Source organism: Curcuma longa, chromosome 4 (assembly GCF_044706935.1).
Source record: "Curcuma longa cultivar G26 ecotype Majalengka, Jawa Barat chromosome 4, ITB_CL_G26_1.1, whole genome shotgun sequence".
Classification (NCBI taxonomy): domain Eukaryota; kingdom Viridiplantae; phylum Streptophyta; class Magnoliopsida; order Zingiberales; family Zingiberaceae; genus Curcuma; species Curcuma longa.
In genome coordinates, this window is record NC_133864.1 from 17936678 (window position 1) to 17951946 (window position 15269).

General features: G+C 41.4%; 2 protein-coding genes across 6 annotated transcripts; one reads left to right on the forward strand and one right to left on the reverse strand.

Moving 5' to 3' along the window:
- Positions 1-1184: 1184 nt before the first annotated feature.
- Positions 1185-4180, forward strand: LOC141826077 (vesicle-associated protein 4-1-like). Its single transcript, XM_074713333.1, has 7 exons — positions 1185-1680; positions 2555-2625; positions 2749-2830; positions 2926-3044; positions 3483-3560; positions 3662-3781; positions 3867-4180. The coding sequence occupies exons 1-7, from the start codon at positions 1362-1364 to the stop codon at positions 3924-3926; spliced, it is 849 nt and encodes a 282-aa protein (XP_074569434.1). The 5' UTR covers positions 1185-1361; the 3' UTR covers positions 3927-4180.
- Positions 4181-4206: 26 nt separating this feature from the next.
- On the reverse strand, positions 4207-8390 carry LOC141826076 (putative UDP-3-O-acylglucosamine N-acyltransferase 2, mitochondrial). 5 transcript variants are annotated; one of them, XM_074713330.1, is made up of 12 exons: positions 8308-8390; positions 8057-8227; positions 7298-7603; positions 7018-7210; positions 5962-6038; positions 5526-5575; positions 5327-5391; positions 5121-5172; positions 4957-5027; positions 4808-4874; positions 4537-4608; positions 4207-4456 (listed from the first exon to the last, which is right to left on the reverse strand). In XM_074713330.1, the coding sequence occupies exons 3-12, from the start codon at positions 7446-7448 to the stop codon at positions 4400-4402; spliced, it is 855 nt and encodes a 284-aa protein (XP_074569431.1). In that variant the 5' UTR covers positions 7449-7603; positions 8057-8227; positions 8308-8390; the 3' UTR covers positions 4207-4399. The 5 variants fall into 5 exon arrangements, with proteins under 5 accessions (XP_074569431.1, XP_074569432.1, XP_074569433.1 ...); XM_074713331.1 differs by having other exon boundaries at positions 7307-7603; positions 8057-8390; XM_074713332.1 differs by having other exon boundaries at positions 4551-4608; positions 8057-8390.
- Between the last annotated feature and the right edge of the window lie 6879 nt (positions 8391-15269).

Consider the following 15269-nt stretch of genomic DNA (forward strand, 5'->3'; position numbering starts at 1 on the left):
CAGTCGACTGATCATCAGTTATCAGTCGACTGCTATCAGCCTCACACGTCCATTCGGTCTGCCCATTAGCCGAAGCGCCTATTCGGCTATATCCCCATTCGACCGAATCACCAGCCGGCTAATACCCTTGCCCTTCGAGCCCTTCATCAAGCCGAATCGCCGAATCACCCTACAATACCCTGGTATGTCCCATCAGAACTGCTGACAAGCTCACACCCTCATTCATTACCGCCATCCCTCTGACTCCCACGTGGGTCATGACAAGGCGTCTGCTTACCGGCGATGGGACAAATATCTCAATTGTTCCTGACGCCTCATTAATCGTGATGAGACTCCTCCTAATGATAACGTGACAGGTACACGTTCATCTCTTCTTAAAACGACCACTCCCTCCTCAACAGGTAACTTCTTCTCCGCTCCTCAACGCTCAAGTTCTCCTTACGGTTTTTCTTCTTCCTCTCGCCGTTATTGACTTGAGCGTCGGAATGGTCGCGCCAGAGCACCCCTCTGACCTTCCTACTCACGCTTACTGTGCTTTCAGATGCCTTGGAGCCAGCAGCGCTCCAGATCCCTTCCTGTGCCTCTATAAAATTTTCTTTTATTCCTCTATAAATCCCAATTGATTTCCCGCTCAATGTCCGTTAGACCCTCGGACTACAGTTAGTGTAGAGGTGAACGTGGTATATATATAATTCTCAACTGTGACTTAATTGACTTAGTCACAGAGAGTTCTACGAAGTAATTTTCTATGCGGTGAAGTTGTCACCTTTTGACTCAAGTTGACTTAGCAGAGAGTTCCACTAGAGTAATTTTATATGTGGTGACGGCGATAGAAATTTAAAATAAAATTTCTAAGCACCAAGAAAATTAAAATAAATCCAGAAAAATGCCGGAGGAGAAGAACAGAGAGATATAATCCAAACAACCGTTTACTTGCGCGGCAGGTAAACTACTACGATGCCCTGCAATCCCTGCCAAGTCAACTGCGACGGCCTCGTCGCCTACTCAAAATTCACGTGCGTCGGGATAAGAATGGCGTTGACATTTATATTATTATAATGAGAATATTGCAGAAATATTTGAAATAATATTTATTCTTATTCTTATTTATTATTTTATAATTGGATCGACGGAGAAACTTATTTATGCGCATTAATTACTTCCATAGCAAGAGAACCGTGCTCCTCTCACTCGCTCCTTTGCTCACCGCTTCGAGAAAAATTCACGGACTCCACAGCTGACCGTCGAGCGGCCTAGCGAAGCACGGTCCTTTACACTCACCTGTGGTTTCAGGATCCCGACCGCAGCGTTGTGGTCCTCCGCCGGCGGCCGAGAGGCGGTGTTGGTTTGCGGAGCTCGCTATGGCGGTAGAAGACGGAAAGGCGGCGAGGGCGAAGGCGGAGGGAAAGGCGTGGGGGTTTTGCCGGTTTCCCTTCTTCGGCAGCGGTTCGGGGAGTGGCGGGGGTTCGGCGTCGTCGTCGACCACGAATTCTTCGACGGCGCTCAGCCTGACGCACCGCCGCCACCCTCGATCGTCCGGGCGGAGCCAGGTGGGGCAGCGGGAGGGGGCCGCTTCGCGGCGAAGCTCCGGCGCGGGATCGGTTTCGTCGGTGGCCAGGTCGCTGCTGCCCACCAGGCGGCGTCTCCGGCTCGATCCATCCACCAAGCTCTACTTCCCTTGTGAGTGCTTGCTCTGATCCCTATTTTTCGGGTTCCTCTTCTCGATCTTTGATTCTTCTTCCTCTTGGATCTCGAATGAGGCTTAGAAACGAGTGACCTTCGTATGTCCTTCTCGAACTTTCGCGGTGATCGAAGGCCTTTCCTCTTTTAGCTAGTTTATTTTGCTTGGAATTTTATATCGTCCCCTTTGAATCCAGCTTTGATTCACCCAAAATAGCTTCTGTTGCTTGCACTAGAAGAACACCTGCTATGATGAAAAATTGAGATCAAATTGTTGCACACTGCACTTCGTAATATATCGATCTTCCCTTTTCTAGCTATCTACCCTTTTAATCATTTGATGCGAATTACATATAATCTTACGATCTTGTAGTTTACTTTCTTTCGGACCTGCTTTATTTGGCTCTTAAGATGCCAAATTCTGATTCTGATAGCAATTTCCTGTGGGGTGTCATTCAATGTTTTGCTGGTTTGCTTCAACAAGCCTCTGTACAATATGCTATTGTTTCTATAGCTCAATTAAGATGCTTTAAAATGGCTGAATTGCTTGGCTGTAGAGTGTGATGCTCGATCATCTGAAGCTTTCAGTTGAGGAATTTAGTAAAACTTCAGTTAATGTGTTAATATCTCAGCAGATTGATTATCAGCTTGCATGTTGTTCATGTTCATGGATACGGACCTTTGGTTTTCAGGAGAAGAATCTTTTGAGGATCAATCTTTTGATCTGGTGAAAGAAAGAAAAAATAATATTAGACCTCCATTAGAGATTTAGTTTCTACCTCAATATGTATATTAACTTTGGGAAACTCTCTCTCAGAATAGATCTTGTGGTTATTTCATATGACATTTCTGATGCATGTCATTTTGTTTGAAGATGAACCTGGAAAACAGGTCCGAAGTGCAGTCAGGATCAAGAACACCAGCAAATCACATGTGGCTTTCAAGGTCTTTAGCTTTTACTTATCCTTCTCTCTTATATGACGCATTAAGCAGACTAGTTTCAAACATATCCAAGCTTCCTTAATTCCATAATCTTGGACAAATATTGATTATTCTGAGTGGACTCAGTTTCAAACAACTGCACCAAAAAGTTGTTTTATGCGTCCTCCTGGAGGTATTCTTTCGCCCGGGGAGAGTATTATCGCAACTGGTAATTTTGTGTTCCACTTTGCGTGTACTAGATTTTGTTTCCCTAAGGGATTAAGTAACCATCTTTGCTTAATGACACATTATCCTGGGTCTCAGTATTCAAGTTTGTTGAGCAACCAGAGAACAATGAGAAGCCGATGGAACAAAAGTGCAACGTTAAGTTTAAGATCATCAGTTTGAAGGTGAATGGTCCTACAGAATATATTCCAGAGCTGGTAAGTTTACTCTTTCCTTCCCATTTCAACTTGATTTTAGAATGTTATCATTGAATGACTATATATAAAAACAAGCCCCTTTATTTTGTATTTTAATATCTATCAAATTGGAAAATAGAAATGTATCATCACTTTTATTTTGCTTGCTCCTTCTATTTTACTCAAATACACAAACATATCATTGGATAATACATCTTTTAAGTTATATAAATCACAATGACATAGATACTTGGACTTGGTTGAACAAACTGAGTGATCGTTAAATGTAGCATATTTCAATTATGTCATCATCCAAGTAGACGGACATTAAGTTTTGAAGATGAAAGAACAAAAAGAAATGATGAAAATGTCAGAAACTCAATGAGCATATGGAACTTATTCATGTGCTTGTGACAATTTTACTTCCGAGCTGAGTCCAATAACCTTTTGTTCATACAGTTCGACGAGCAGAAAGATCAGGTTGCAGTGGAGCAAATATTGCAGGTTGTTTTCCTGGATCCAGAACGCCCTTGCTCTGTAAGTCAAACTCCAAATACATTGTCCTCACAGCTCACATTAATGTTACCACATAAGTTACTAAATGGTTCATGGCATACATGGGCAAAATCTTGTCGAAGCAAATGGACAAGTTGAAGAGGCAGCTAGCCGAAGCTGAGGCTGCGATCGAAGCACGCAAGAAGCCTCCGGAAGATTCAGGCCCTCGGATTATCGGGGAAGGACTGGTTATAGATGAATGGGTACATATGATTCAGACTCCTCACTTGGTTCTGTTTCCAGTCACCTTCCTCTTTTACATGAATTTTCTTGCACTTCAATTTTCAGAAAGAAAGAAGAGAAAGATATCTGGCTCGGCAGCAGGTTGGCGGGGTTGATTCTGTGTAAATTGTGGAGTCTAAACCTTCTTGTTATTGTAACATCTATCTATTTGTGCAAGGAAATCATCGCCATTTTCGCCTAAATCTATAGGTGCATGCATGAATTACTATAGTGTTTTATCTATATCTTCTCTTCTGTGAACCTTTGGTTTGTGTAGTAGCTAGTATTTGTGCTTGAATGAGGACTAGACTATGCCCTCGTACATACAAGTATTTTACTTGATAAGAAATGAAAGACTTGTTGGATGTTTTCTGGTATCAGCAGTGACATGGTAATAATTTTGAACTGATTGCTCAACCCTAACAATGACATTTAAATATATGTCATTTTATTTATCAATTGATGACAAATTCTTATCGAAACAATACCATGAATTGAGTGAGCTTTGGCATACAAAATCTGAACTTTGGACCCAACATCAATTCAAATGCAATGTGGGTAGGGGTTTCATCTGGTCGGTCGATGCTCAACTTTGTGGATTACTTGCAGGAGCTACGCAGTCGAGCAAATTGTCTGCGCCACTCGTGGATCGGCACCTAAACACAAGGTGAGAAACAAAAGCAGAATCAGTTTTACCATTCGAAGAACATGCCGAGGGAAACATAAACATTCTTACAGCAGGAAAACCACCGTAGTCCCCAGGCTCTGTAATATCCTTTGTCACACTGCTATTTGCTGCAAGTCTAACCTGCCATCCAAATTTATATTAAGATGAAGTCTACACTTTGTTGCACGATCGAGTCGAGTTTTGAACTTTTGAACCCATAGCATTTGTGGTTCGAGTTGCAAATTCGACTTGAAATTGCAACGAAAATCACATCGAAAGTCAAATAGATCGTACTGATTCATTGAGCTTAAATAAATACTTCCAATTGTTTTGATACTACCTTAGAAGCGATGGTCACATGATCTCGTATGGCTACTCTGCCTCCCAGAGTGACATAATCACCTATCCTACAAGCAAAGATATAATATGTAAACACCTTTCGAAAGATATTTAAAGAACTTTTCGTCGAAGGAGGATGTAGTTAGATACGTCACGGAGCCAGCGACGCCAACTTGTCCACAGAGCATACAGCACTTTCCGATAACTACATTGTGGCCTATCTGCAAGAGGAAATATGTTCACAATCATATAAGTTTGCATAAAAAATTTACGGACAATTGATCAGTTCTTGCGCGAAAACACTCAAAACAGACCTGGACAAGATTATCTATTTTGGTATGATCTCCTATCACCGTGTCTCTCCAACTGCATCGGGGCATACCAATCGTTGTGAATTCATTTGTTAATTAGTAATATCATAAAATGAGGCTATCAGCATGAAATCCAACGACTCAGAAATGTAATGTGTTGTAAAATTCAGGCAACCGTATCGTGAGCCGTGTTGTAGCAAATAACTAACCTGCCCCTATCAATGCATGTGTTTGCGCCTATCTCCACATGGTCCGCAATCCTCACGAACAGCTCCTTAAGTAGAGAAAAAGAGAGAACAAAGATTTGAGCAATCCCTAAATACTTCTAGAACACAGAATAATAATCCGGAATGCTTTTATCAAAACGTGTTGAAAAGATATCAGTTTAAATCACAAACGAGTACTCACTTGGGGCTTCTTCACCATGTGCCCAGCCTCATCAACAAAAAATCCAAACCCTGTAAATAATAAAAGGGATAATTGATGAGCCGCAATATGTTCTTCTATCGAAACATAATAAAGATTATAGCAGATTCATGTACAGAAAATGGTACATTAGTGTCAAATTGTTCAAGAAACTAATCCAGCATTAATTATGGGCTAAAAAATTTCACTGATCTAAATTGGAGCAGAAAGAAAAGCCAGGGAAGAGATGCTGATAGTTATTATTTCGACATAATCATTATTGCTTTCATAACAGTTATCAAAATTTAGATTCACCTATTTAAAGAGAGAAGATAAAAATGGGAAAAAAATCCTGATATTATATTAAATCTGTGAATTAAAATGAGGGCTAAATCTAATTCAAACTTCTGAAAACTGCAACATAGTAGAAATGCCATACCATCTTGACCAACACAGACACCATTATGGATTGTTGAAAAGTTGCCTACAGAGCAATTACTTAGCACAGAATTGTACCTAGACAACATCAATAAATGTCAGTGCTCGTGCTGAAATTGGTTAGTTATCATTTGTGAAACAGCCAGACATACCAATATATTCATAAAATACTTTCAGCGACTAACATGACAGCATTGTCAAATGAGCAAATTCGAAAGCAGATGTATAAAAGGAAAAAAGTCAGATATTTTCTAAACAAACTGAGGTCTAACATCTATATGTAGCCAAAAGCAAGTTTAAATTTAAACATCATTTTCTTGAACTTCTAAGCACATAGGATATCACTGAGCATAATTTCTTGCATCGAACGAAAAAGGTTATGTGACCAACATCACAGTCAGCCGATGTCATCCAAATGATCCAAAGAATGTGAAAGGAGATGACACTTGATGCAGTAGACTATGAAGCTAAGAAAGTTAATCATCTCCCACAGACTTGTAACTCCTAGTCAGATACCACCACTCTGCCTCAGAAACATTCTAAGCCTGTCAGTCTTCTACCACTCCTACATTGCCCACCAAGTAGAAGATTTCTTTCATGACATATCATTTGAGAAAATTTTCAATAAAATAAGATTTTTGTTACTTCTAAGTAGAAGATTTCTTTTTAATTATTGTTATTAGCGTCCATCTTATAAGTATGATTCATCATATAAAAGTTTCTAATTACTATATAAAGATGGAACGTTAAAAATTTGCATTGTCTATATCATATATTTACTATATGAGAAATTTTATTTTATGTTTCATAATATCAAAATGATAATGTTTGTAATATTCGTAATAATACTATATGTTGAAACCCAATAGATATTATAAATTATAAATATCGATTGTTTGTGATCTTACGCTTTGGTCCTATGATCAGAACCTTAGATAGGATCTTGATCCTAATAATCTTAGGAGCAACAACTACCAAAGTTGCACTCAAAACATGAGTAATATCAAGAATCATAATTAGATGCACAAGCTATGGAAACAAAAAGTTGGATTCTTACCCTACCTTCGTTGACTGCCCAATAGATACAGAATACCCCACTACTGTTCCAGACCTAATGTGAACATCTGATGCCAGCATACAGTTTGCATGCACCACTGCTCCTATTTCAATTATTGCAGTGGGGTCAATGTCTGAGGACTGATGGAAAAGACCGCCACCATTCTTCCATCTAGCGAACGCCAGTGAGTCATCTGCCCATCAAATTGAATTGCGACAAATCACAGAAAGAAGAAAAGGGAAAAACAAAAATTAATGAAAGTTACGAAAGGAAACATTACAGTTTCTACCATTGCAAAGTTTATTGACATCAGAGGGACTGCATGAGATATGGCGCAGATTGACATAGCAGGAGGGCAGCTGAATTAATGTGCTTCTTCCCCTAGAAAGGAGATGAAGAGCCTCCACTGCAAGCTTGGAGGTGACCTTCATGGAGACAAGGCTTAGACAACAAGGCCTCGGTCTTGTTTTCAAGGTTAACAGAATGGCAACGGCTTAAAATAAATGTGAAAGAGCAAAAAGTGTTGGCCAAGTGAACTCCCAAAGGTAGTGTTTTACTCAAGCTGTAGACTCCCCGTGATGTTCACCTATGAGAAAAAAAAATTTGTTAGAAAAAATTAAAGCAAAAAAACCCAATAAGGACTTCTTTCAAAAATATCCCTAGTCCTTCCTTTGCCATTTTGTTAAGTTTCATTTAATCATTAGAAACCCACTGACTATATGCCTTCTCTAGAATTGATTGCAACTGTCGAGCAACCAAAGCCTGCATAGAGTTGATTGCTGATGGTCAGTCCCAATTATTTAAGCACTTTTTAAATTAAAAAGTAATGGCACATTTTGGCTCACTGATTGGTATAGCTATTCCTAGGATTAGAATAGACAACGGATGAAATAGAAATAGTTACATGTATAAGTTTCCTAGTGAAGATTTTGGGCATTCTGTACTACAAAATCTAACTCAATCACGATGCAAATGCATCTACCAAGTCAAGAGCAGTGATTAGATGGATAATCTGTGGAACTAGAAAATTAATTCTTACCTAATTGAGACAGAAGGCTCTACTACTGCTCCAGCCCCAATGTGAACTTTTGATGCCAGCATAAAGATGCATGAACCACTGCTCAAATTTCAATTATCGCAGTGGGCTCAACATCCCAGCATTGTTGGAAAAGACAACTTCCCTTCCAACTAGCAAAATCTGATGAGTCATCTGCTCGTCAGATTTAACTGTATCAAATCATGAAAATAAGAAAGGAGCGAACAAATTATTTTTATCACTGCAAAACTTACTAAAATCGGAGGGGTTGTATGATAGGTGGTGTGGACTAGTGGAAGTTGAGCTGAAGTGTTTTGTCTTCTCGAGATAAGGCTGCAGGTGTCCACAACGAAGTGACTGTTATGAAGACAAGGCTTAGGCAGCCAAGGTACAGTCTAATTTTTTTTAGGGAAAAAGAAGGAAAATGGTTGAAACTAAATGAAGGAAGCATCGTCCAAGCAAACCATCCTATGGGGTCTGTCACTTAAAAGTGAAGAATCTTGATTCTAAACAATTTTGCAATCGCAAAGGTTTCTAAATGCTTTGAATTCACAAAAAAAAAATCATAATGAACACCAAACTACGCACACCTTTAAACCTAGCAAAATAACACAAATAGGGATAAAGAAAATTTATCTTCTAGTTGGTAATGCTTTCAGAAGTAATAAAATAGATGGAATTCTATAGATGAGTCTTGTCTGATCCCAACCAACACTTCATCAAACGAACATGAGACTCAGAATTTCTAAAAATTCAATTTAAAAGTGAATCTTACAATCATCAATTAATAGGGTTATCATTTGTTCTAGGCCAAGTAGGTGTTCTAATCAATGAGAAAGCACATAACATTGATAGACAATCATTATCAAGTTGGCTTTGTTTTGATGTATAATGAAACAACTAACTAGTTCTGGATACCTAATACAACACGCTTTCCAGGAGAAAGAAGAGTGACTTTTTAACATATAGCAAAAACTTTTTCACTAATTTGAACCATAATACACGATCAAACTCCAAGAAAATATTCGAGTTGGAAAAAAAATATAGATAGCGATAGCCAGACTCTGAGATGAATATACCTCGATGAAGATTCATCTAGCCAATAAATATTGCTCATCAAAAGCATAACATCAAATTGAATCATTTTCCCCGAGAAATAGTTGGCAAAATAACATCTTCTTCTTCAGTAAATGCAGGTGTGATTATAATTTATTTATTTATTACTGTTGCAATCCCTAGTCCTTGAAACTGCAATTATCAATCTTTGAGCACTTTGTCTACAAAATCAAAAAAACCAAATTGCGCTAGTTTCAGTGGCTGCAGGAAAGCTAAAAACGGACTATGAAGGAAAGGAAGAGTACAAATTTCTTGACGATCAAGCCAAGGTTGTTGGTGGCACTCTAGAAGGCAGGAGGAAGAAAAATCAGAGCTGAGAGTAGAAGAATAATGTCGACGGAGATGAGCGAACGAGGAGGTGGAGGTCGAAACCCCCTCGCAATCTAGTAACAACTAGGCCACCTACATAGGACGGACACGAAACTGCGATCCCACAATCGCACGACTCAATGAGAGACGAAAAGATCAACGTCATAGAATTTCAAATTTAGCACCACTCAATAATGTGTTCATTAATGATACCAATAAATTGGTATCAGATAGACTCAAAAATATGACAAATCCAAAAGAATCTAACATGCTCTAATACCACTAAATTATCACGACCTGAGAGATAGCCGTCCGAAAAAAATTTCGACAGCATCTCCTTAGTATCTATGATAATTCCCTGAATACAAACATACATAAAGGCCCACACGGCCTATCCATACTACAAAATATAAATATTATACAACTAATCAAAAGTAAAGGTGACTCACACGACCACTTACACATCCTTCACATGCATAACAAATGAAATTCTAAATCTATACCACTACTATCGAATAAACTCGAAAAGTAACGAAAATTTGAAGTTATGTATGCGGAAACATAACAAGTACAACTATGAAATCACGAATAAGAAACATGCTATAGTTTCAAAACACCGATACGAAATCAGAATCTAATAGTGCAGAAAGTAAACAAACTACACACTATGTACCACAAACATGCTACACATACATCCACACACACATATAAAATCCTCGTCATGAGATGGCGTAGCTGGTAGATCTCTGGCCTCATCTGTAAGCTCCTACCTGATATTTGGGAAGACAGAAAAATCTCAGAGTCCGACTGATGAGTACAAAAATACTCAGTGGATAATAAAGAAAGACAATGCAAGATAAATAGCAGGAGTACTGATACATACCAGCAATCAACATGTGATCAATAATATATCTGCAGGTAACTAACAACTAACATGGATCTCCGGCCGCGATTTGGCCGGAAACTAACCGCAATTCGGCCTCTAGTGGTTGTGCGCCAGATTCGGCGATTTTCGGCTGGATTTCGACCACAATATGGCCGGAATCCAGCGCCGACCGACGCGTCGGCGAGCGGCGCATCGATTGCGGTCGGGCCGACGGTCGACGGTGGTCAGACGGCGAGGCAAGGGCGGACGGCAGCGGTGGGGGTCGGGGCGCAAGTACTGTGCATTCCCAGATTTGGACGGTCAGATCTCGTGGGCGATCGCGTGATCAACGACGGATTTAGCGTCGCGCACGGACGCGGATGGGGGTGTCACGCAGTAGAGCAAAATTGTATATACGTTCCTTCCTCGGCCGATCTCTGACCACGATTTGGCCGAAAACCGACCGCGATTCGGTGGAAATGGGATCATATCACGATGGATTTTGTGGTGGGATTGCCGAGGACGCGACGAGGCCATGACGCGATTTGGGTGATCGTTGACTGATTAACCAAATCCGCACATTTCTTAGCGATCCGGAAGACTGATTCTCTGGATCGACTAGCAGAGCTATATAGCCGTGAGATTATCAGACTGCATGGTATTCCATTGAGTATCATATCAGATAGAGATCCTCGATTTACGTCCCGATTCTGGCAGAGTCTGCAGCAGGCCTTGGGCACGCAGCTCTGATTTAGTACAGCGTTCCATCCACAGACAGATGGACAGTCTGAGCGAACCATACAGACTTTGGAGGATTTGCTGAGATCATGTGTTATGGATTTCGGGGGCGGCTGGGAGGATCATTTACCATTAGTGGAGTTCGCCTACAACAACAGCTATCATTCGGCTATTCAGATGGCACCGTTTGAGGCGTTGTATGGTAGGCCTTGTCGGACACCTACACTCTGGGAGGAGGTTGGTGAGACCCAGCTGCTTGGACCCCAGAGAGCTCAGCACGAGGCAGAGTTGGTCCGTATTATCAGACGTAGGATGTCAGAGGCACAGGATCGCCAGAAGAGTTATGCTGACCGGCGACGACGACCCTTGGAGTTCTCTACTGGTGACCATGTTTTCTTGAGAGTTTCACCCACGAAAGGGGTGAAGAGATTTGGCCTCCGAGGTAAGCTAGCTCCGCGTTATATTGGACCTTTCCAGATCCTGGAGAGAGTTGGAGCAGTGGCTTATCGTTTGGCACTACCACCATCACTGGCCGGAGTTCATGATGTATTCCATGTATCCATGTTGCGTAGGTATGTATCTTACCGTCTAGCTCTACTACCATCATTGATTGGAGTTCATGATATAGTTATGTATCCACTGTGCGTAGGTATGTACCGGATCCAGCACATATTTTATCTGATGTGTCAGTCGCTGTTCAGCCTGATGCGACATACGAGGAGGTTCCGGTACAGATATTAGATCACCAGGAGCGTCGGTTGCGGAACAAGACGGTCCGACTTGTCAAAGTCGGATGGCAGCATCACACCGACGAGGAGGCTACCTGGGAGCTTGAGGATACGATGCGAGCTAGATATCCCCACTTGTTTACCTGAGGTATGGGAGTTGGTTTCGGTTTCGTTTCATGTTCAGCATATATATACTACTTAGTTGTTGTTAGTATTGACTGTTCGAAATAACAAAATTTGGGGATCAAATTTTTATTAGTGGGGGAGGATGTAAGATACCGAAAAATTTTTGCCATGGATACGGAAAAATTCGTCTCGCGAAGACGAACCAAACGAAACTTGTTTGGACCAAATCGGAGATCGTTTGACCCCTGAACCAAGCGAACCAAAAACAAACCCGGTTTGCTACAGTACCGGTTTAGTTTGGGTTTGGTTCGATTGTGGTTTGGATGATGCAGGGGCTGGTTCAGACCAGGTCAGCCGGTTTAACATGAGTTTAACTCGGGTTCAACTGTTAGGGTTAATGGGTATTGGATCTAAACCCGTTAAACTAAAAATCACCCTTTAAGAAGCTACAGGAAAACACCTGCTCCCAATCGCGATCTCGGCCTTCTTCGATTGATCGCGACGCCGCCCGCATTCTCGCCTTCGCACGACGCGACGCCCTGTTGGTGCCATCGACGCCGAAGTTGGAAGCTAGAGGATCGCCGGTGACCTAGGATCGGATTTGTGGTTTCGATTCCGGACGGAGCAGCTTGATTCGTCGCGTGTGGGGGGCGGTGATGGCGGCGACAGAAAGCGGAAGGAAATGCCAAGAGGTAAGGGAGAAGCAAGCTAGGGTTCTGTTGTTCAGTTCTTGAGTTGGATGGCTTCTCATTTGCTTGGATCTTGATGGTTTCATTCTTCCACAGTTCGGTAAGGTGAGGTTGCCGATCGGTGCTTGAGGAAGCCGAATAGGTAAGGGTTGGTTTAGATTTTGATTTGTGATCGATTTTGTAGTCTAGAACGTTGGTCTCTGGATTTTCAGATTTCCTGACTCGTTGCTTGGTTTCCACCGAGATCTGATTGGAGCTTGGTTTGGTCGGTTTGGAAATTGATGGAGATAGCCGCAAGCAAGAAGAAGAAACCGATTTGAGTTCTTATTGAGCTCTAGGGATTTATTTGTTTCTTTTGGATCTTGATGTTTTTCCTTCTTCACAGTGCGGTGGAAGGAAATTGATTCAGTAGTGAGTGGGATCGGTTCTTAGATAAGGATTTGATCAGATTTGAGGTAAATCTTTTATTGATTATAGATGGATTATTCTTTATTAGAGATGGTTAGTAGATTTGAGCTAGGGATTAGGGCAGAGTTTCTAGGGCTTCTCTGTAAGGTAAGATTGGTTATGACTTTGCTTGGTATGTGCTGTGGTTGTGTTGGCCGATTGGATTCGGTGTTGTAGGGTTTGCTTAGGTTGATCTTTTCGGTGAGAGGGAAAGGATTATGGATCATGTTATGTTTTGAGTCTGAAGGATTGAGTGGGTTTGATGGAGCTGTTTTAAAATCTTCGGATGATGCATGTTCAAGATTTGTCATTGGGTTGCTTGACGATATATTGATTTTCTTTACATATGTATATTCTAGTATTGATGGGCAGGACTTTGATGCAGGACTTTGATCCGACTTGATTCGGTTGCGGTTATTTGAGATTCTTTGCGATTACGCGCAACCAATCGGAAGGCGGGTACCTTGACTTATCCTTTATAGATAGGTCTCATTGATATGTGTATTTCTAGCTATCAGTAATTCATGATCTTGTTCTTATTTACTTCGCTTGATATCTTGATCTGCTTTCTATACCAGTTATTGTTGCTATCTGATAGTATTGGATACTTATGCACATTATGGATATCAGTTAGTCATTATCTTGAGATCATCTGATACCTTGCCTTGTTTGTTTATCTGATACCTGTTGATTTTGATACCACCTGATACCTGTTCATATGCTTAGCTTGGTTTATCTTATTTCGTATCGGAGTTTATGATAGACATGAGACTTTACCTCATTCTGGTTATTGGAGCATATGACCTGGACTGGTAGATGGATAGGTGGTGCATGGATCATATTTATGGATATGTAGTTGGATATATGATGCATGGACTAGTGTCATACATCATGCTTGCATATATTGCATACTGACGTGCGGGATTCCATTGTTGTTGAGTCCGGCGTCAGTTACATGCGGGCTACCAACCAAAGGGTGTGTGTAATTGCATGTCTTGTGATCATCGGCTCCTGCTCCTATTTTAGTCGAGTCGCTCCTATTATAGTGGTAGCACAGTTTGAGCCCGTCACTCGTATATGATTTACACACACACTCCGCTCATGGGTTAGTGGAACCTTTAGGTTGGTGCATACTTGCCCTGACAGGAGCTCCGCTAGGCCACCCAGGATAGTGGTTTCATAGCGTGGTAGCATACAGGGATCCCTCCTCTGTCATTGTGACCAGGAGATGAGAGCTTGCTCGCCCACTTATGATTTGGGTACCAGGATAGGTGTACACCTCGAGGACATCCTGTCCACTCGGTCACGCAGGAGCAGTGACGGCAGAGTGCACAGAGGTCACAGCCCTACCCACTCGACGACTTCACCACTGTGGATGAGTACTCTGACGGGTTTTGGCTCCCACGCGACCTCACCACTAGAGGGGTGACTGATCCGACTGGCGTCAGGGGTGACCAGGACATGCATTGCACCATGTGCATACTGCACTATTGCATTTGTTTGTGATTGCTGCACTTGTTTGATGCACTTGGATGACATGCATGCACAGGATACCTATGTGTTGGTTTGGGGATTCCCTTTCACCTTACTATTGTTTATCAGACTCTGGTATGTACAGATCTACTGTTATTCAGTTTTCAGCCTTATTTACCTTCCAGTAGACTGTACAGCATGATATTACTGTTGATAGCATTTTATACACATATCTGCTAGATACCCGCTGAGTTTCTTTTGGAACTCACCCCGTTTACCTGTATGCTATTTCAGGTTGATGTCGTCTGGAGAGCTGCACTGCTAGTCCCGAACCATGTTTTGGTTTATTTACTTTACAGTTTACGTGTATTTGGACATGTTAGACTTTTGGATGTGTTTTCCTTCAGTACTTGGTCTTTCCGATGATTCGATATTTTTTTGATTTCCATTTCGAGTTGTTTATCGGATTTTCTGGACGGATTTGATATACATGCGTGGTTGTGATACTATAGTAGGATGTGTTGAGTGGCCGTGTGGGTCACATTTATTTCTATTTTACTTGTATAAATCCATAGCCTGTTATGGATTGGCCGTGTGGGCCTTATATATGTGTATGTATTCAGGGAAAGTCAATTGTTACAGGGGAGATGCTGCCGAAATTTCTCGGAAAGCCGTCTCCCGGGGCGTAACATGATTTCGGCCAGAATCCGGCGCCGATCAGCGCG